This window comes from Myxine glutinosa, chromosome 5 (genome assembly GCF_964187855.1).
Source record: "Myxine glutinosa chromosome 5, kmMyxGlut1.1, whole genome shotgun sequence".
Lineage (NCBI taxonomy): Eukaryota > Metazoa > Chordata > Myxini > Myxiniformes > Myxinidae > Myxine > Myxine glutinosa.
In genome coordinates, this window is record NC_136265.1 from 88,969,999 (window position 1) to 88,988,398 (window position 18,400).

An 18,400-nucleotide genomic window follows, 5' to 3' on the forward strand; every position below is an offset into this window, starting at 1 on the left:
TTGCACAAAAAAGGTGCAAAAACAGATCCCAGCAACTACAGACCAATCAGCCTTCTCCCAATTATCAGCAAGGTCATGGAATCCATCATTGCTTCAGATATGAAATCTTTCCTCTTCTTCAATGGCTTGATCTCTAATCATCAATTTGGTTTCAGACCTGGACACTGCACTCTGGACATGCTGCTTCTGCTTTCTCAACAATGGATGGAGGTCCTTAATGCCAAACAGGAAATTAGAGCAGTCTCCCTTGACATATCACGTGCCTTCGATACAGTCTGGCACCCCGCTCTGCTCACCAAACTCTCCTCTTTTGGTATCCATGGAAATCTCCACGCATGGCTGGCGGACTTCCTCTCTAGTCGTAGTCAACGTGTGGCCCAGAATGGGTTTCTCTCATCTCCTCTTCCTGTTCAGGCTGGAGTTCCCCAAGGCAGTGTTCTGGGCCCTGTGCTTTTTCTGGTCTTCATCAATGATCTCTCTGACTCTCTTGAAAATCCTCTCTATCTCTTTGCTGACGACTCTACTCTCTGTCGCTCCATTCTTCATCCCTCAGATCGGCAGTCTGCAGCCTCCTCACTCTCTGCAGACCTTGACAAAATCACAGACTGGGCAAACAAGTGGAACATGTCTTTCAATCCTGACAAATCTCACACTCTTACGATGTCTCTCCGAAAAGACCGACAGGACAACCCTCCCATCCACTTTCTGAATAATCCTCTCCAAGAAGTTCTGTCACTCAAGCTTTTGGGTCTCACTATCTGCCATGATCTTTCCTGGAAAAACCATATTTCAAATCTGGCCTCCAAAGCCAGTCGCCGACTGGGCATCCTCCGTCGTGCGAAGTCCTTCCTTGGCACACCTGAGCTCCTCACCACATACAAGGCTTTCATCCGCAGCTCAATGGAATACTGCTCTCCCCTCTGGGCTGGTGGTCCTGCCTCACACCTAGCTCGCCTTCACACGGTTGAAACCAAAGCATTCAGAATCATTGGAATCTCCCGCGATGAAGCTGATTCTGAGGGTCTTTTCTCTCTTACCACAGTCAGGTATGTGGTCTTTCTATCTTCTACCGACTCCTTCCGGCCTTGCCCTCCCTGCTCTGTCTGTGCTCTGTCCCCCAAATATTCCGGCAGGACGCACAAGATCTGCCAGCAACCCTCTTCTGGTGAAACTGCCAAAATCAAGACTCTCTGCTCACCTTCCCTCTTTCATTCCTCTTTTCTCCCGCCTCTGGAACAAACTCCCACACTCTCTTCAATCCCTCTCCTCACTCCAGGTCTTTAAAATCCCGTAATGAAATTGTACCTCCTGTAATGAAACCATGTACCTCCTGTAATGAAATTGTGGTTGCTATCTGCTGCAGTTCCCACTTCTACTGGTGACAACTTATAAAAGGGGCTGAGTTGTCTGGTGAGGGTTGGTCTGCATTTGTATGGTTTCAAGTTGGTCAGAGAGATAATGTGCCTTACATATGACTGCCTTATATAATGCATTGATGAACGCTGGCTTATAGATTATTACTCTTTTAATAGATGGTGTGGAGTTCGATCGGAATGAAGCTCACGATCTCTGGAGTTTATGTGGATTGCTCTTTCACAACATTTTATTCTGATCAAGTCCTTCGCTTGAGGACCATGGACAAGCTTCTACGACTCGAGACGTTCTGCGGGGATCCTCAGGCAACGAATGCCGCCAGCCAATGGGGACATTGGTATAGTTCTCTCCAGAACTACATCGCCGTAGTGCCGGAGCTCAGCGAGCTGCAAAAGCTCTCAATACTGACCTGCCATGTGAGTGACATTGTCTATGATAACATCTCTCATTGTGACTCGTATGACACCACCGAAGCGGCCCTAAAAGACATCTATGTAAAACCAAGAAGCACCTTGTACGGCCGCCATATGCTTGCGATTCGACGACAGGTTCCATCCGAGAGTCTCGAACAATACCTACAGGAGTTGAGACGATTTGGCAAGGATTGCCTGATGGAACCGTGAACTGTTGCGGAGTCGACTGATGATCTGATGCATGACGCATTCGTAGCGGGCATTGTTTCGCCAGCCATAAGGCTGAGATTGCTCGGGAAAACTGCTATGTCGCTTCAGGAAGCGTTCAAGCAGGCGCGCATCTTGCAGCTGGCCCATACTCTTGCGGAGGCGTACGGCCGTCCCTACATAACCGCGGGGGCTGTGGCCGAGGTTTGCACAGAGCCGGCTCTCACGGCCAAGCGGTCTCTCGCCGGCTCCACCGCAGCTCCAGGATCAGCCGCCGCGCTGCCGGCTATCGACGAGGGGAGTTTGAGCGCTGCCGCTGCCTTTTCTTCTTCTTCAGAGAATGCAAAATGCTATTTCTGTGGCAATAAAAGGCACGCGCGGGCTTTGTGCCCCGCCAAAGATGCTTTTATGTCATAATTGTGGCCGGAAAGGTCACTTTGCGAAGGTTTGCCACACGGCCAAGACACGACGCACAACCCTCACAGGAACCAACACCTCATGCTTTTCGAGCTCCGGGGACCCGGGAATATCACGCAGTCTGCAAAGCGCTGTGCTACCGGTGCTGGTGGAGGGGAAGCCGGCCAATGCATTGGTGGATACCGGAAACAGTACAAGCTTCGTCAGTCAAGCTCTAGTGCAATGCCATGGATGGACCGTGGGACAAGTCACACAGCGAATCTACCTGGCGTCTTCAGGGCTGTGGATCTGCATGAAGGGCTTGTGTACACTTAATCTGGTTGTCAATGATGTGTCATATCCTGACGTCAAACTCATGATAATGCCTGACCTGTATGCAAATGTGCTTCTCAGACATGATTTTCTGCATCAACATGGGCAACAACAGCCGATTGTAAACCACAAACTGTAAAGTCCCTACGGTATACTCGTGCCGACACCCAGTACATTGCGGATGAGACTAAGCGATTGTTACGTGAGGGTATTATAGAGCCGAGTAGGTCTCCATGGAGAGCACAGGTACTCGTGGTGCACACGGACAACCACCGAAAGCGCATGGTCATCGATTATTCCCAGACGATTAATCGATTCGCGCAGTTAGACACGTATCCCTTGGCAAAGATGGACGATTTAGGGTGGGATGTGGCTAAATACTGCATCTTTAGTACTCTGGACTTGAAAAGTGCGTATCATTAGATACCCATACGCGAGTCGGACAGGCAATATATGGGGTTCCAGTCCGGACAACGGCTATATCAATTCCGTCGCATACAGTTTGGGGTGACAAATGGAGTGTCTGCTTTCAACGTGCGATGATATTGTGGGTAGAGAGCAATTAAAAGACATTTTTGTGTATGTGGATAACGTGACAATTTGTGGACATACCCAGGAGGATAACGATGCTAACTTGAACCGATTATTGGCAGTGGCGCGACAGTACAATCTGACCTTCAATGAGGATAAGTGTCACGATGCTACGAAGACAAGAGACCTCCTCGGGTACACGGTGACCATGGGCGAGATAAAGCCTGACGCCGAGCACCTACGGCCTTTGCTAGAGATGGCGGCTCCGTGTGATCGGGCGTCCCTGAGGTGTGCCTTCGGGCTATTTGCTCATTATAGCCGGTGTGTACAAGGTTACTCGGAGAAAATAAGGCCTTTGAAGGATTGAAACGCCTTTCCTCTGATAATGGCTGCCAAGGACGCGTTCCAAAATCTGAAGGAAGATATCGCGGGGGCATGCGTGACTTCCATCGACGACACAATACCATTCTGGTCGAGACAAATGCCTCGGATTGTGCAATTGCAGCGACACCTACCCAGGGGGGGTTGACCAGTGGCGTTTTTTTCACGCACTTTCTCCCCGAGTGAACGCAGACACTCCGCCATCGAAAAGGAGGTGTACGCTATCGTTGAGTCAGTCAGACAATGGCACCATTTGCTACTGGGCAAAAAGTTTGATCTCATGACTGATCAGCAGTCTGTCACATTCATGTACAACCATCGGCCCAATGCATTAAAAATGAGAAAATATCGAGAGAGAGGGTGGAACTGGCTGATTATTGCTATGAAATAGTCTATCAGCCAGGACGCAAAGATCTGGCCGCTGACGCCTTATCTAGGCCGGTTTGTGCGGGCATGACCTCCAATGATCTGCAAGTAGTGTATATATGTTGCTTCTGGGACACTCTCATTTTCCCATTGACTTACATGTTAATTTTTCCCCTCCCTCATTGCCCCTAAACACCTCTATTTCTCTCACCCTGTTCTTTACGAACCTTCTAACCTTTTGACATGTTATCCTTATTCATTAGACCACTTAAACAATGGTCCTTCTGACCTTATGGACCTTTTAACCTTTTACTCTTAATATCATCTGGTGAATCATCTTTGACCCACTCAAACAACGACCCTACAAATATTTGTTTATGTGTGGGAAATAATTTAATTCTCCTACAACTCTCCTCACCGTCTAATACATTAACAAAAAATATGTTTGAGTTTGGTTCTTTATCAAGATATTTTAACTGAGCTAAAATAAAATGATAAACCTCCCTCAATGTTCTTGTCTGAGCGCCTCCTCTCCCACATACCATTTTTAAATTAATGTATATATTTTCCTGACAACCATCAAAGTTTTCCGTCCACTCAAAAATATTTATATCTTTTTCACCCAACTCACCGGTATTTAAATTAATTCTCTTATTTGTTTTGTGAACTTTTTTACCAGTTGCCTTTTCAATTATAGCTATTTGATATTTTTCACATTCATTATGTTTTCCATTTATATACCAAGGTTGATTACACCTCCACTCTTTAGTCTGGTTGATACTTGGTTCTATCATTTATATAATAGTAAAAAAGGCGGCGGTAGCCCGTTAAAATCCCCAACCCCCCCTTTTTAACTTATCACTTATATATATCCTATCACTTATATATATCTTATCATTTATGTATATCTTATCACTTATATACTTATATAACCATAAGGGAGACTATCAATTCCATTTTCTAAAATAAACCTCTTATCATCAAAAGCCCCTAATGCTTTCTTATTTATCTCTTCTGAATATAATTGATGTTTATAACTTCTTATTCCATTAATCTTTCTAAACTCTTCTTTCTTTGTTGTTAAACAGTTATAATAATCCTTAAAGTTTATTGTTTCTTTAATAACATTTTTCTTTACACCTTTTAACTTCTTATCAGTCTTTTCAACGTTATTCACAATGTATTTATAAGCATAAGCCTTTGACCTCAATCCCACAAATTCACTCATAACATTTCCTCCTAATTCATCCTTGAACTTTCCAATCACCTTTTTATTTTTAGAAGAGAACAACTCACTCTCTGGACTCATCAAATTTATCCACACTTAATGACAACAAACGCTTTTGCATAAAATGCTATCATGATCGTTTGTGGATTTCACCTTGCTATCCTTGTTATCCGATTTCTCACCAAACAAGATCCCAACTTCTGTTATGATTTCACATTCCAATTTCTAGTATGTTTTTACTTTTCAATTTTTAGTAGAATTTCCTATTCTCATTTCCAGCATGTTTTCAATCCCTCATTCAACAATTGATATCAGATCCCTCCTTCAACAATTGGGTTCAAATCTCACTTTCACAATTGAGTTCAAATCACACTTTCAAAAATTTAGTTCAAATCTCACTTTCAACAATTGGGTTAAAATCTCACTTTCAACAATTGATTTCAGATCCCACTTTCAACAATTGGGTTCAAATCCCTCCTTCAACATTTGGGTTAAAATCCCTCGAGCCCCCAATTTCTGTGATGTATTGCCTCGAAGCACCAATGTGAGTGCACCAGTTACCCCGAGAGGAGCACAGTGGAAAAGATTTGTGGACAATTATATGTCCAGTTTGTCACAATTCAAGCGAAACCAACATATGACATGAGGCAGGTGATTTTATAACCAATATTTATTAATCCCGACTATCTACCTTTATTATACTTAAACTAATGAATACTGATAAAAAGAAACATTCAATTATTAAAAACCCCCAGAGTGTAAAACACACATTTCACAGATTTGTCTGCAGTCAAGCATCGATTCAAACTTTCATGGTTGGCAACATCTCCAGTAACCAGTTCGTAATACATAAGTCTTCAGCGGGTTACAGATGGTGAGAGTCGGCACTTCACAAGTTCAAGCTATCTTGTCCAGCTGGGTTGTACAGGTTGAAGTCTGACTATGCCAGTCACGTTGCAAGTTCTCTCTGTGAGCCTGATCTCACAAAAGCACGCATCAGACTCCTGTATCCACAGAGTAAGCTGGGTGATGTTGAATATGGATAGTGCATGCTGTTGAAGAACCCAATGCATACGGGCAGCTGAAGAATGAGAAAAGCGAGGACAAGTGAATGAAGAGTGACGATGGAAATCAGGCCGTGTTCTCGGCACCGTCTCTGGTTTCTTGTCTGGATGTCATCTCCGCAACTCCAGCATGGCAGCATTCATCAAATACCCCCAGTGGGTAAAACGACCGGCCTCCACCAGGATACAGCGAGTTGGTGAACTAGGGCTTGGAGTGTGCAACCCATCGGTGTCCTCGTACAGCACTCTTGTCCCTTCACTGGATGTTGGTTTGAATATGCAGTGCATCAGGCTGAACTGCACACAGTTGAACCCTCTCTCAACAATCTCCATCACTCATGCCCCCGGCAAGGCAAGTTGTCCGTTTGATGTTACATCTCCTTCATCCGTCTCTCCTGAATCTGATGCAAACCCTTGCGATGTTTTATGTTTCACACAAGTGAACGAAGAGGTCTGGTATCTAAATGTCTGTGTTCTGTTCTCTCAGTGAATGGTAGAGCCTTGGTCCGGTTTGGCTTGCTCCATAATAAACGTCTGCCCCCAGTCCATGTCTCTTTCTTGCGCAAGTATAACTCAGACAGTTCACCTAAACACAGCTTTGTGTCCAGGTGGACAAACACAGCTTTGTCCCTTTCTTGTGCAGTCAGGACTCAAACCTTTAGCCTCAACACAGCTCTGTCTGCACCAAGCCGCGTGGACCGAAGCCGCCACCTTTTCCCCACATCTGAACATTCCTTTTCTCCACACACAGGCCAGAAAGCCCAAAAGCTGTGGCCTTGAAAACAGCCACAAGAGCCCAGCCTCACGGGACTGCTTTTTCCACACTGGGCTACACTGAAATGAACAACTTTAACATAGTATAGTTTTTACTGCATTATAGCTCTAACTATATGTTAACCACTGTAATGATATATTGCTTCACAACAATGTGTATGTGTGTATATGTATGTTTGTATGTATGTATGCATGTATGTGTGAATGTGTATGTGTGTATGCATAAAGCCAAAACTCCAGGGATTGCATTTTTCGTAAATTAAAATGAGTACGTTACTTTTTGGGGAAACTGAAGCTAGAATGTCTTTGCAAAGATATGTGTGCACAAAGTAATTACCCTGCGCCCGCAAAGCGAAAAGCAGGGTTAGGCACTCAGTTGCGTCCGTACGTGCATACATGTGGCGTGCATGTCTGCATTTTGAAAACTAGTAACGGTACCCGCCCTATGGGCGGGGCTTCAATTAGGAAGCCCAAATGAAAAGGCAAAATATCAGAAATTGAAGGCTTTTTTGATTTTAAACGATTTATATAAACATCCGTTGAATCATATCACACGCAAATCATCAAAATCTAAACAGTACATGGCGCCCATTTTGAAAAAAGATTGAATTCTGCAAAACGGAAGTGGCCGCTACATGTCTTTCTCAGTCGCATGTTTATGTGTGAAAAGTGCACGCCGAATCTGTAACACGGAAGCAGCCGCTACACCTGTTTCTCAGTCGCTTTGCACACGCTGCCATGTTACTTCAGAGCCACACGTTTATATCAGAAGAGTTCATCAGGAGTCGATCTACTCTCTCCTGGTACATAGAATTTCAACAAAAGCCACATCACTGTTCATATCGGTAAATATTATTCCATCGTGTTTGTAAAAACTGGAAAATTGGAAAACTTGGAAAATTGGGAAAACAATATAGCCTATTTTACTCCAAGAGGTCCCAGGATTACCCACCCAAAATATCGTTGCGATCAGTTGAGCCGTTTTTGCGGTACCTTTGAACGGACAGACGGACATTTGGTGAACTACAGTAAGATTCATTTTCTCGGCAACCATTGGTCTGATTGACATGAAATATTATATTCATAATTATGACGCCATATGTCATGTGGTATGGATGCCATCTTGGAAAAATGTTGCATCTCTATATCTCTGAACAAAAATTGAAAACTTGAAGAAATTGAAGTGGAAAAAATTGAAACGAGGCTCATTGTCAAGTACTCTCCCCCCCCCCCCCCCCCATGGGGAACAAGATATGTTAATGATGATGTCATCGGTGCCTTCATTATGACATCATAATTCGAACAGTACAACTTTTGAGCTTAACAGCATGAAAAAAAAACATTTCTCCGCAAATGTTCGTCCAATGGACACAAAATTTTGACCAGGAGTGTCTCCTCCTGTAGAAATTTTAACTGATAATTATGACATCAGAGCTCACGTTGTGCAGGCACCATCTTGGAAAAATCGAAAAAAGTTGCACCACTATATCTCTGAAACCACTCTATGGAAAAAATTGAAACATGGTGCGTTGTCAAGTCCTGCTCATGGGGAATAGGATATGTTAATGATGATGTCATTGATACCTTAATTACCACCGTTTAGAGGCCATTTTTCCCCACAAAGCAGGGGTTGGCCTTTTCGGGGACCGTGGTTGTTGTTGTTTTTTGGTCCCCTTTTTGAAGCAATGTTTTACGGCCGATGAGGTCATAATTCGACAAGTGCAATGCTTGATCGAATCAGTATGTATTTTTTGTCTCTGCAATTGTTTGTTCGAGTGTCACTAAATTATCACCATGGGAGCGCCTCCACCTGTAGAATTTTAGTGATCATTTTGACATCTTAGGTGATCTGGGACGGGCGCCATTTTGGAAAAACTTTGCACCTCTATATCACAGAAACCGCTCCATGGAAAAAATTGAAACATAGCTCAGTATAAAGAACTGACAAGAACTGTGAAGAGAATGACAGAGATCTGCAATCTGGTGGTGAAAGAAGGCCGCATTCCAGTGAATTGGGAACTGAGTACCCTCGTCCCTCTATACAAGGGGAAAGGTGACCCTCTGGACTGTGGCTCGTATCGAGCGATAAAGGTATTGGAGCATGGAATGAAGGTATTGGAAAGGGTGTTTGAGAGGAGGATAAGGAAGAAAGTGAAGATTGACGAAATGCAGTTTGGATTTATGCCAGGAAGAGGAACGACAGACACGCTTTTTATTGTGAGGCAGTTGCAGGAGAAGTACATGGAGAAGAGGAAGAAGTTGTTTCTTGGGTTTGTTGATCTGGAGAAAGCATTTGATAGGGTTCCACATGAAGTATTGACATGGGCATTGAGGAAGTTAGGAGTGGAGGAATGGTTGATTAGAGCAGTGATGGCAATGTACAAGAGCGCGCACAGCTGTAAGGACGAAGGACGGGAACAGTGGTGAGTTTGAGGTGAAGGTGGAGTGCATCAGGGGTCGGTACTAAGTCCACTACTATTTGTAGCTGTGATGGACAGGCTGGCTCAGAACGTAAAGGAGGGTTTACCGTGGGAGTTGTTGTATGCAGATGATCTGGTGTTGATTGCAGAAAGTATGGATGGACTGAAGGAGAAGATGAACAAGTGGAAGGAATGTATGGAGACAAAAGGTCTGAAGGTGAATATCGGAAACACGAAGGTGATAGCAAGTGGTAAAGCATGTGGTGAGGTGGAAAGAACTGGGAAGTGGCCGTGTGCTGTGTGCAGGAAGGGTGTCGGAGTAAATACCATTCAATGTACAATGTGCGCTGAGTGGGTTCATCAAAAATGGATTGGTTTGAGAGGGTCATTGACCAGTGTGGCAGCAACATTTAAGTGTAAGGTGTGCACAGAGGGAGCTGCAATGGAGGAAATGTTGAGTTGGATCTTGGAGCCCTCCAAATAACTTTTCCCTTCAGTGTAAAACGACTAAAGTGACAGTTAAAAGGATTTTGCGCCACTAGGAATCAAGGGCCTTGGGAATATGGGACTCAGCGATCGAGGCAATGTTCTTTTTTTTATACACTGCCCAAATAACTCAAGCAGCATTTTTACCGCAGACATTATGCAGGTCCTTGATAATATTTTGAACTATTTTCTCTTGAAATGGCGAGTTGACAGGTGACTGGGACAGATTTGTATGGAATCTGTGATAGCATGTTAGGGGAGCGGAAAGTGGTAAATATTCCGCTTTTTCGATGTGGGAATACCCATTTTGCTTTTTTGAGCAGGAGTAGCATGAGGAGAGGGTAGTGGGCGAGTAATGTTTGGACAGATTTGGAAGGGGGGGATTGAGGATTTGTGGTGTGGAGGTGTTTAAAGGCTTGAAGTGGGAGTGGATTCATGCCTTAGGTTTGGGAGTGGGAGGACCTGGTGTTTGGGGGAGGGAAGATCAAAAATGGGACAGAGATGGAAGGGGGAGGTTAAGGCTTTGTGAGGGGAAGACATTCAGTGGGGAGGGGAGCATTTGAGGAGTTGTCAGAATTGCATGCGTCAGTTTACTCACAGTAAAAACTGTCATTGGCAACAGGTCTATGTGTGTGTGTGTCACTGCAGACGGGAGACACAATCAACCTCCAGGAAAGGTGCTCATGTAGGAGTTGCGGATGACGAGAAGACAAGGCCATTTCTTAGGTGTTCAAAGCTCCTTTATTCCAACAGAACTCCTCTTGCGAACGGAACTCATACAGCTTTATAGCGCCAAAACCCTCTTCGGAGGGCATGGCTTCAACAACCGCACGCACGTCACGCCCACGCAATCAAAAGCCCCACTGGCCCGGACGTTAGGGCGGGCCATACTCACTTTTTTTTTTTGTAAATCAATCGAGAGGGGTGTTCATATTACGTATTTTGGTGTGTAGAACACAAATCTGAGGTTTTTAAAAATTCTGATAACCCTAACCTACATCAATTTGCAGTTGATTATTATTAAATTTTTGATTATTTTGCTATTCTTCTGGGAAAAAAGAGACGTTTTTTATTTTGAAGTTAGGGCTTTTATTTTGGTAACTTCCTGTTGGGACGGCAGCTGTAGCCATCTTGTTGCTGAAAGCTCGATGTTGAGGAGGTTGGCAATCCTTATCCATCCGTCTTCTCTTCTCTTCTTATGGCATTGCCAGTAAGTACGTTTTTGATGAGGAACCTGAGGAACAAATAGATAATAATTTTAGATGTAAATTACCTTGTTTTATATTATATTTGTTTATTGATTTGTGTACTTACCTATTGCTAGCCTGAGTTATATGTGAAGGAAAATAGTGACCTGTGAAGTGAATATTTTGATGGTTTTCTGTAATACCTGTATAATACCTTAATATCTGTCTGTAGTGGATACTTACTTGTGTATTATTGTTTTTATTTCAGTGTGAACTACTAAAAATGGCTCAAGTCAGAACAAGGATGAAATCAAGTTCTCATTTAAGTAATCTTGTTGGCACTGGGCAGGAGCTGTTGGTGTCTGAACTGCCAACTGTGAGGGATATCCTGAGGTATGGCATCTACTTGAGGGAGCAAAGTGAAGATGACAGGAGGAACTACCCAGTGGACCAGCTCATGTCTGACATCTACCCTGGTCTGATTTGTCAGTGGAGCAAAGCTAATGCTCTTTTCAAGCCTCCTGTTATCAATGAAAAGGTGACCATCATGTCCAAGCTCAAGGAGGTCTGGAATCAGGCAGTGAAGTTTTCTCTTGGGAAGGGCAAACTTGATGCCAAAAAGAGGTTCATTGTCAAGTGAGACAAGTTATTTGATATTTTGACTTGCAAGTGTCAGATTACCAGTTGTGAGGGGGGAGGCTGTGAGGCCGGTGAGGGCTGTGTGATCCAAGCCCACATTAACTGTTCCTGCAGCAGAGAGAAAATGATTCCTGTGAAAGATCTTGCCTACATCAAGGAACAGAAAGAGAAGGTTGGAAGTAAAGGACCCCACCAAATGGGGAGCCCTGATCTGCCAGAGCACAAGAGACAGGTGAGGACATTGGAAAGGCAGGAAAAGAAAAAGAATGCAGAGAAAAGGAGAAGGAGCAAGGAGGAAAATGCTGCAGCAGCAGAGAAGGCAGCCAGGGAGGATGTTGAGAGATTTTTGTCAGATGGTGATGAGGATCTGGAATTGGAGAGAAGTGGTGCTGAAGATGAGTTTGTCACTGAAGTTGAGCTCTTCCCTGAAACTGACACTGAGCCTGCAGCTTCAGCAAAGGTCCAGAAAAACTATGATGAGATTCCAAACATTGCCCTTGCTAGTGTAAGGTATGGCATAGGGCTGAGGCCAACTGCAGCGATAGCAACTGCAGCTCTGATTGATGCAGGAATCATCACAGAAGACAATACAAGTAAAGTTATTGATAAGAACAAGGTCAATAGAGCACAGGAGAAGTTGATGACAGAGCTGGGGGAAGAGTTTGATGAGAAGTGCAGGGAGGAGGGGGGGATCTCCTGCATCCTCTTTGATGGGCGGATTGACCTGACCAATGTGATGATGGAAGCTGAGGGCAGTGACCAATCTTTTCCTGCAAAGATCAAGGAAGAACACTGTAGTGTTGTTAGTGAGCCTGGCAGCTACTATCTGTTCCACTTTACCCCAGAGAAAGCAACTAAAGAGGAGTCACATGCAGAGCAGATTGCTAAGGTCCTGCTTGCCTGGCTGAAAGAGAGGGGTTTTGATGAGACCTTGTGGGCCATTGGAGGAGACTCAACAAATGTCAACACTGGTGTGAAAGCTGGAGTAATGCGGAAGCTGGAGCTGCACCTGGGGCGAAAGCTGGTCTGGTTGGTGTGCAACCTGCACACTGGTGAACTTCCCCTGCATCATCTCATTGTTCACCTTGATGGCCCTACTCTGTCAGACAACACATTTTCCGGGCCAATAGGAAAGCTCCTTGCTTCTGCTACAGACTTGGATATCAATCCAAACTTCACCCGGATCTTTGTTGGCCCTCCACTGATCAAGCTGTCTGACAAGGCCATTGAAGATCTCTCAACTGATCAACACTATGGCTATAAAATTGTCTGTGCAATCGGGGATGGAGTGCTTCCTGCAAGGCTGGCTCTAGTGGAGATTGGACCAGTAAACCACAGCCGCTGGCTCACCACAGCAAACAGACTTCTCAGGCTCTGGGTGTCAAAGCATGGACTGAAAGGAAAGAACCGGAAGAATCTGCAATTCATTGTGGAATTCATCATTGGAGTGTATTATCCATGTTGGTTCAACGTGAAAGTCAAGCACTCCTGGATCGAAGGGCCTAGGCACATCTTGTTTCAGCTGGACTGCCTCAAGTCCCAGAGGAAGGAGGTGCTGGACCTTGTGATGCCGACTGTGAGAAGATCTGCTTGGTATGCCCACAGTGAAGCCATCCTCCAAACACTGCTGTGCTCTGAGGATCAGAAGGAGAGGACGGAGGGGGTGGAGAGAATCCTGGCCATCAGGGGAGAGGGGGACCCAGACACTCAGCTGGGGGACTCCTCTGTCAGGACCAGAAAGACACCTGAAATCAACTGTGATGCTTCCAGCATTGGTAACTTGATCAGCTGGTCAGAAGGTGTGTCAGAGCCACCTCTCACCTGCTCCCTAAGCACCTCGGAGGTGAAAAACTTCATCAACACCCCCATGGAGGTGCTCAACTGGCCTTGCCACACACAAAGCATTGAGAGGGTTGTTAAAATGGTGACTGAGGCTTCTGCTCAGTACTTCTCACAGGAAAAGAGGGATGGAGGCATCAGGGCTCAGGAGACCAGCAGGAGGCTGATGTCCAAGAATGAGTCAAAGCAGGACTTGTGCAACCTGGTAAAGTTCAAGAAGTAAGGAGATTGATCTTTGTAATTGTAACCAGTGATATACATGCAGTTCACCTGTTAATAAATATGTACATTTGATTTGGCTGTGTCAATATGAATGATTTCCCTTATATCTTTTAATATCTTATAAAGGGGTTCGAAAGGGTAAAATTGGCAATTTAGAAATACAAATTGATGTAGGTCAGAGTTATCCTATCCAAAAAATAAACTCATATTTGAATTCCCCATAAAAAAACATAATATAGACACCCCTCATGTTAGGATTTCCTTCAGATTCATTTTGGCACCTGAGTATGACCCACCCTGTGGCCCGTGCCCGTGGATTATGTCCCAATAAGGTAACCGCTACATGCGACCCCCAGAATGCACTCGCACGGGCAATGTCAGTTTTCGGGGGGCCTTAACCACCCGGCCGAAACGACTGATGACCCGAGCAGGGGCTGTGAGCGGCTTGGCGGTGGGCGGGCCAACCGGGGACTTACCCGACGGGGGACGGCCCACCGTGAGGTTGAGCCAACCGAGGGGGCTGGTCAAGGCCTCAGGGGTGGCTGCTGAGGTTCCTCGCGGGCTTCCCGAGGTTGCAGAGTAGGAGTAGTAGTTGCGTGAGTTGCAGCTTTCTACACATGAGCTGTAGCTGTAGTTGTAGGGTTTTTGCGAGTTGTAGTTGTAGTATGTAGTTGCGCGAAGGTGACGAGCAGCAGTGCTGCCCGGGTCAGGGCGCGAGAAGCTGACGAGCAGCAGTGCTGCCCGGGTCAGTGCGCCGCGAAGGTGACGAGCAGCAGTGCTGCCCGGGTCAGTGCGCCGTGAAGGTGACGAGCAGCAGTGCTGCCCGGGTCAGTGCACGCGAAGGTTACGAGCAACAGCACAGGTTGGAGGAGGCTCACCACTCTGGTCGCAGAGGAGGTGCTTGGCCGTAGTGCGCGTGAAGGTTACGAGCAGCAGTGCGCGCGAAGCTGACGAGCAGCAGTGCGCGCTCAGCTGACGAGCAGCCATGCCGCCAATGTCAGTGCGCGCGAAGGAGACGAGCAGTAGTGCCGCCAATGTCTCGTAACTGCCTCCCTTCAGAGGATCCTGGAGCAGGCTCACCACTCTGGTCACAGAGGAGGAGCCGAGCGCAGTGCGCGTGAACCAAATGGCCGCCCGTCGTTCCCAAAACTCCGGCAGTTCGATCGAAACGGCGTTTGCCATGCTCGTTGGAAGCCCCCGAAAACGTTTGCAAAACTCTGGCAGTTCGATCGAAACTGCGCTTGCCATGTTCATTTGCAGCCTTGAGGGAATCTGTTCGGGACCAGCCGGGGTCACCAGTTTAGGTGCCTTCCCTGGCGAAGGCACGCTTGCCATGTTCGTTTGAAGCCCCCGAACATGTTCGGGAGCAGCCGGGGTCACCAGTGTAGGAGTTGCGGATGACGAGAAGACAAGGCCATTTCTTAGGTGTTCAAAGTTCCTTTATTCCAACAGAACTCCTCTCGCGAACGGAACTCATACAGCTTTATAGCGCGAAAACCCTCTTCGGAGGGCGTGGCTTCAACAACCGCGAGCACATCACGCCCACACAATCAAAAGCCCCACTGACCCATGCCCGTGGATTATGTCCCAATAAGGTCGGGTAATTGAGACTTTTTGCAAATTGGGCAGCAATGACATTGTCCAGTGTGACTTCTGAAGTAAATATTCACGTTATTTTTCAGGTGGAATGACCCCTTTAAAGATTTTCTATGAACTGTGTTTTGGACCCAGTCCTATTCCAGATTCATAAATTATCTCTCTTCTATATCCATCTTGTTCACCCTAGGTATGGTCTCCTAGTTGTCATTCCTCCCCAAACCCATTGTTTGTATTAGTCTGCCTCTATCTGTTCCACGAGCCTCAACTACGTAAAAAGGTAAAACAAAAAGAGTTTCGTGAGCTCGCATGACTTAATGAAGGAGTTTCCCATAAATTTTGCATTTGCATGGACATTCTCTTTGTTGGTAATCTCCTTGTTTTCCATTGTGAATTACGACGTGTTTTTTCAGGTGGCATGACCGATTAAACAATTCTCTACAAACGGTGCATTTGTACGGTCATTCTCTGTTGTGAATTCTCATGTGTGATTTAAGGTTGGATGACTGATTAAAAGATTTTCCACAACTTGTGCATTTGTATGAGCGTTCACCATTGTGAACTGTCACGTGCCTTTTAAGGGTGGATGACTGATTAAAAGATTTTCCACAACTTGTGCATTTGTATGGGCGTTCACCATTGTGAATTGTCATGTGTGTTTTAAGGTTGGATGACTGATTAAAAGATTTTCCACAACTTGTGCATTTGTATGAGCGTTCACCATTGTGAACTGTCACGTGCCTTTTAAGGGTGGATGACTGATTAAAAGATTTTCCACAACTTGTGCATTTGTATGGGCGTTCACCATTGTGAATTGTCATGTGCCTTTTAAGGGTGGATGAGTGATTAAAAGATTTTCCACAAATTGTGCATTTGTATGAGCGTTCATCATTGTGAATTCTCATGTGTGTTTTAAGGTGGGATGATTGATTAAAAGATTTTCCACAACTTGTGCATTTGTATGGGTGTTCAGCATTGTGAATTCTCATGTGTGATTTAAGGGTGGATGGCCGATTAAAAGATTTTCCACATGTTGTGCATTTATATGGGCGTTCACCATTGTGAATTCTCATGTGCGATTTAAGGGTGGATGACTGATTAAAAGATTTTCCACATATTGTGCATTTATATGGGCGTTCACTATTGTGGATTGTCACGTGTGATTTAAGGGTGGATGAATGATTAAAAGATTTTCCACAACTTGTGCATTTGTATGGGCGTTCATCATTGTGAATTGTCATGTGCCTTTTAAGCATGGATGACTGATTAAAAGATTTTCCACAACTTGTGCATTTGTATGGGCGTTCACCATTGTGAATTGTCAGGTGTGATTTAAGGGTGGATGGCTGATTAAAAGATTTTCCACATATTGTGCATATATATGGGCGTTCAACATTGTGAATTATTGTGTGCGATTTAAGGGTGGATGATCGAGTAAAAGATTTTCCAGAACTTGTGCATTTGTATGAGCGTTCAGCATTGTGAATTCTCATGTGTGATTTTAGGATGGATGGCTGATTAAAAGATTTTCCACATATTGTGCATTCATATGAGTGTTCAATATTGTGAATCGTCATGTGTGATTCAAGGTTGGATGATCGATTAAAAGATTTTCCACAAATTTTGCATTTGTATGGGTGTTTATCTTTCTCTCCTTTGTGATCCTGGTGTAAATTATTACGTGCAAACAATTCATTATTCGTTTTGTTGTGTTTGTAAAAAGTCCTCTTGTTTGTTTCAGTTGGCGAGTCCTGCACGCGTGCGTCTACACTGTTCATAAAAGTAGATGCAGTCTCCCTTGTAGATTCAATGGATCCACCTGTAAATACAACATCACATTAGCTATAAAAAAAAATCTTTTTTGTTCAATACTCGTGATATAATTCTGACAAACGTACGCAAACATGTACATATGTGCTTGTTCCACTACGAAAAAGTAAAAAAAAAAAAAGTCAGGAGACGACGATGGTTCAAGAGCGAGCGGTATTCAATGACAAAGGACGGACTATAACCGAAACAGGCCCGGACTGGGGAGTCGGGGGCCCACATGGCAGGTGTCGGCCCCCGACATGCGGTGTACATGCCTCTTTACAAAGGGCCCCAATGCGCTGCGTGTGCAGGCCTTTAAGAGCCTTTAAGAGCCAGCTTGGTAACTAGAATTAGAGAATAAGGATAAGATTCCATTGTGTGTCGTCCCCGCTGTGACTTATCCATTGTCCCTTATGGCACTACATCACATACATTAGCTAGACCCATTAGCGCACACATCAATTAATCCCCCTCCGCCACAATGACTGACCGAAAAGACAGACCGGAAGCAACCACGCACTATGGCGCCATAGCAGGCAAACATCGATCAGGCAGGCTGAGAGCCACGCCCAGGAGATCTCATGATTGACAGGGGGGAAGGGGCGAGTTGGAGGCAGGTTGCTGATTGGAGGTTAAGGAAGCTGAAGGACGTGCCACACGACGACGTGACACCAAAGGCGCTCGGCCAATCAGTGCGGCAGGTGCAAAACCACTACCTAGAAGCAGGTCGCTGATTGGAGGAAAAGCGCCGGTGACATGAGAAAGGCGCAAAAGAGCAGAAGGAAACGACGCACTGATTGGCAGAGAGGGAGAGCTGACGTCAGGCGCCAAGTGAAAAAACAACTGGCTCGCCGCCATTTTGCCCCTCTCGTTTTGGCTTCTTGCCTGCCTGGACCTCCCTTCTCCCTTTGCCTATCGTTCCCAGTTGGACCTTTCCTTTGCGAACCGTGAATTGCTTGCGTTACGACGGACGTTGGGGAAACGTTGGAGCGCCGTCGATTCTCCTCCCTGGCGTTCACGTGCGAGCAAGGCTTGCCGCTGAGCAGGCGAGACCGGCGTGAGCGAGGCGCTCGTGAGACCTGACGGAGCGGGCGCACCGGAGCCTGGACGATTCCTGACCGACGCTACATCCAGA

The 18,400-nt window shown here is 45.5% G+C and overlaps 2 protein-coding genes across 6 annotated transcripts in view; both read right to left on the minus strand.

Moving 5' to 3' along the window:
- The window catches only part of LOC137427366 (uncharacterized), a 420,191-nt gene that overhangs the window by 293,363 nt on the left and 108,428 nt on the right, over nucleotides 1-18,400 (minus strand). The window lies entirely within an intron of this gene.
- Nucleotides 15,278-18,400, minus strand: part of LOC137427379 (uncharacterized) — a 79,753-nt gene continuing 76,630 nt past the window's right edge. For all 4 annotated transcript variants that reach the window (XM_078778359.1, XM_078778360.1, XM_078778363.1 and 1 more), the window contains one exon: nucleotides 15,278-17,275. In XM_078778359.1, the coding sequence (XP_078634485.1) occupies nucleotides 15,918-17,275 (1,358 nt within the window). In that variant the 3' untranslated portion in view covers nucleotides 15,278-15,917. The remainder of the gene's footprint in view (nucleotides 17,276-18,400) is intronic.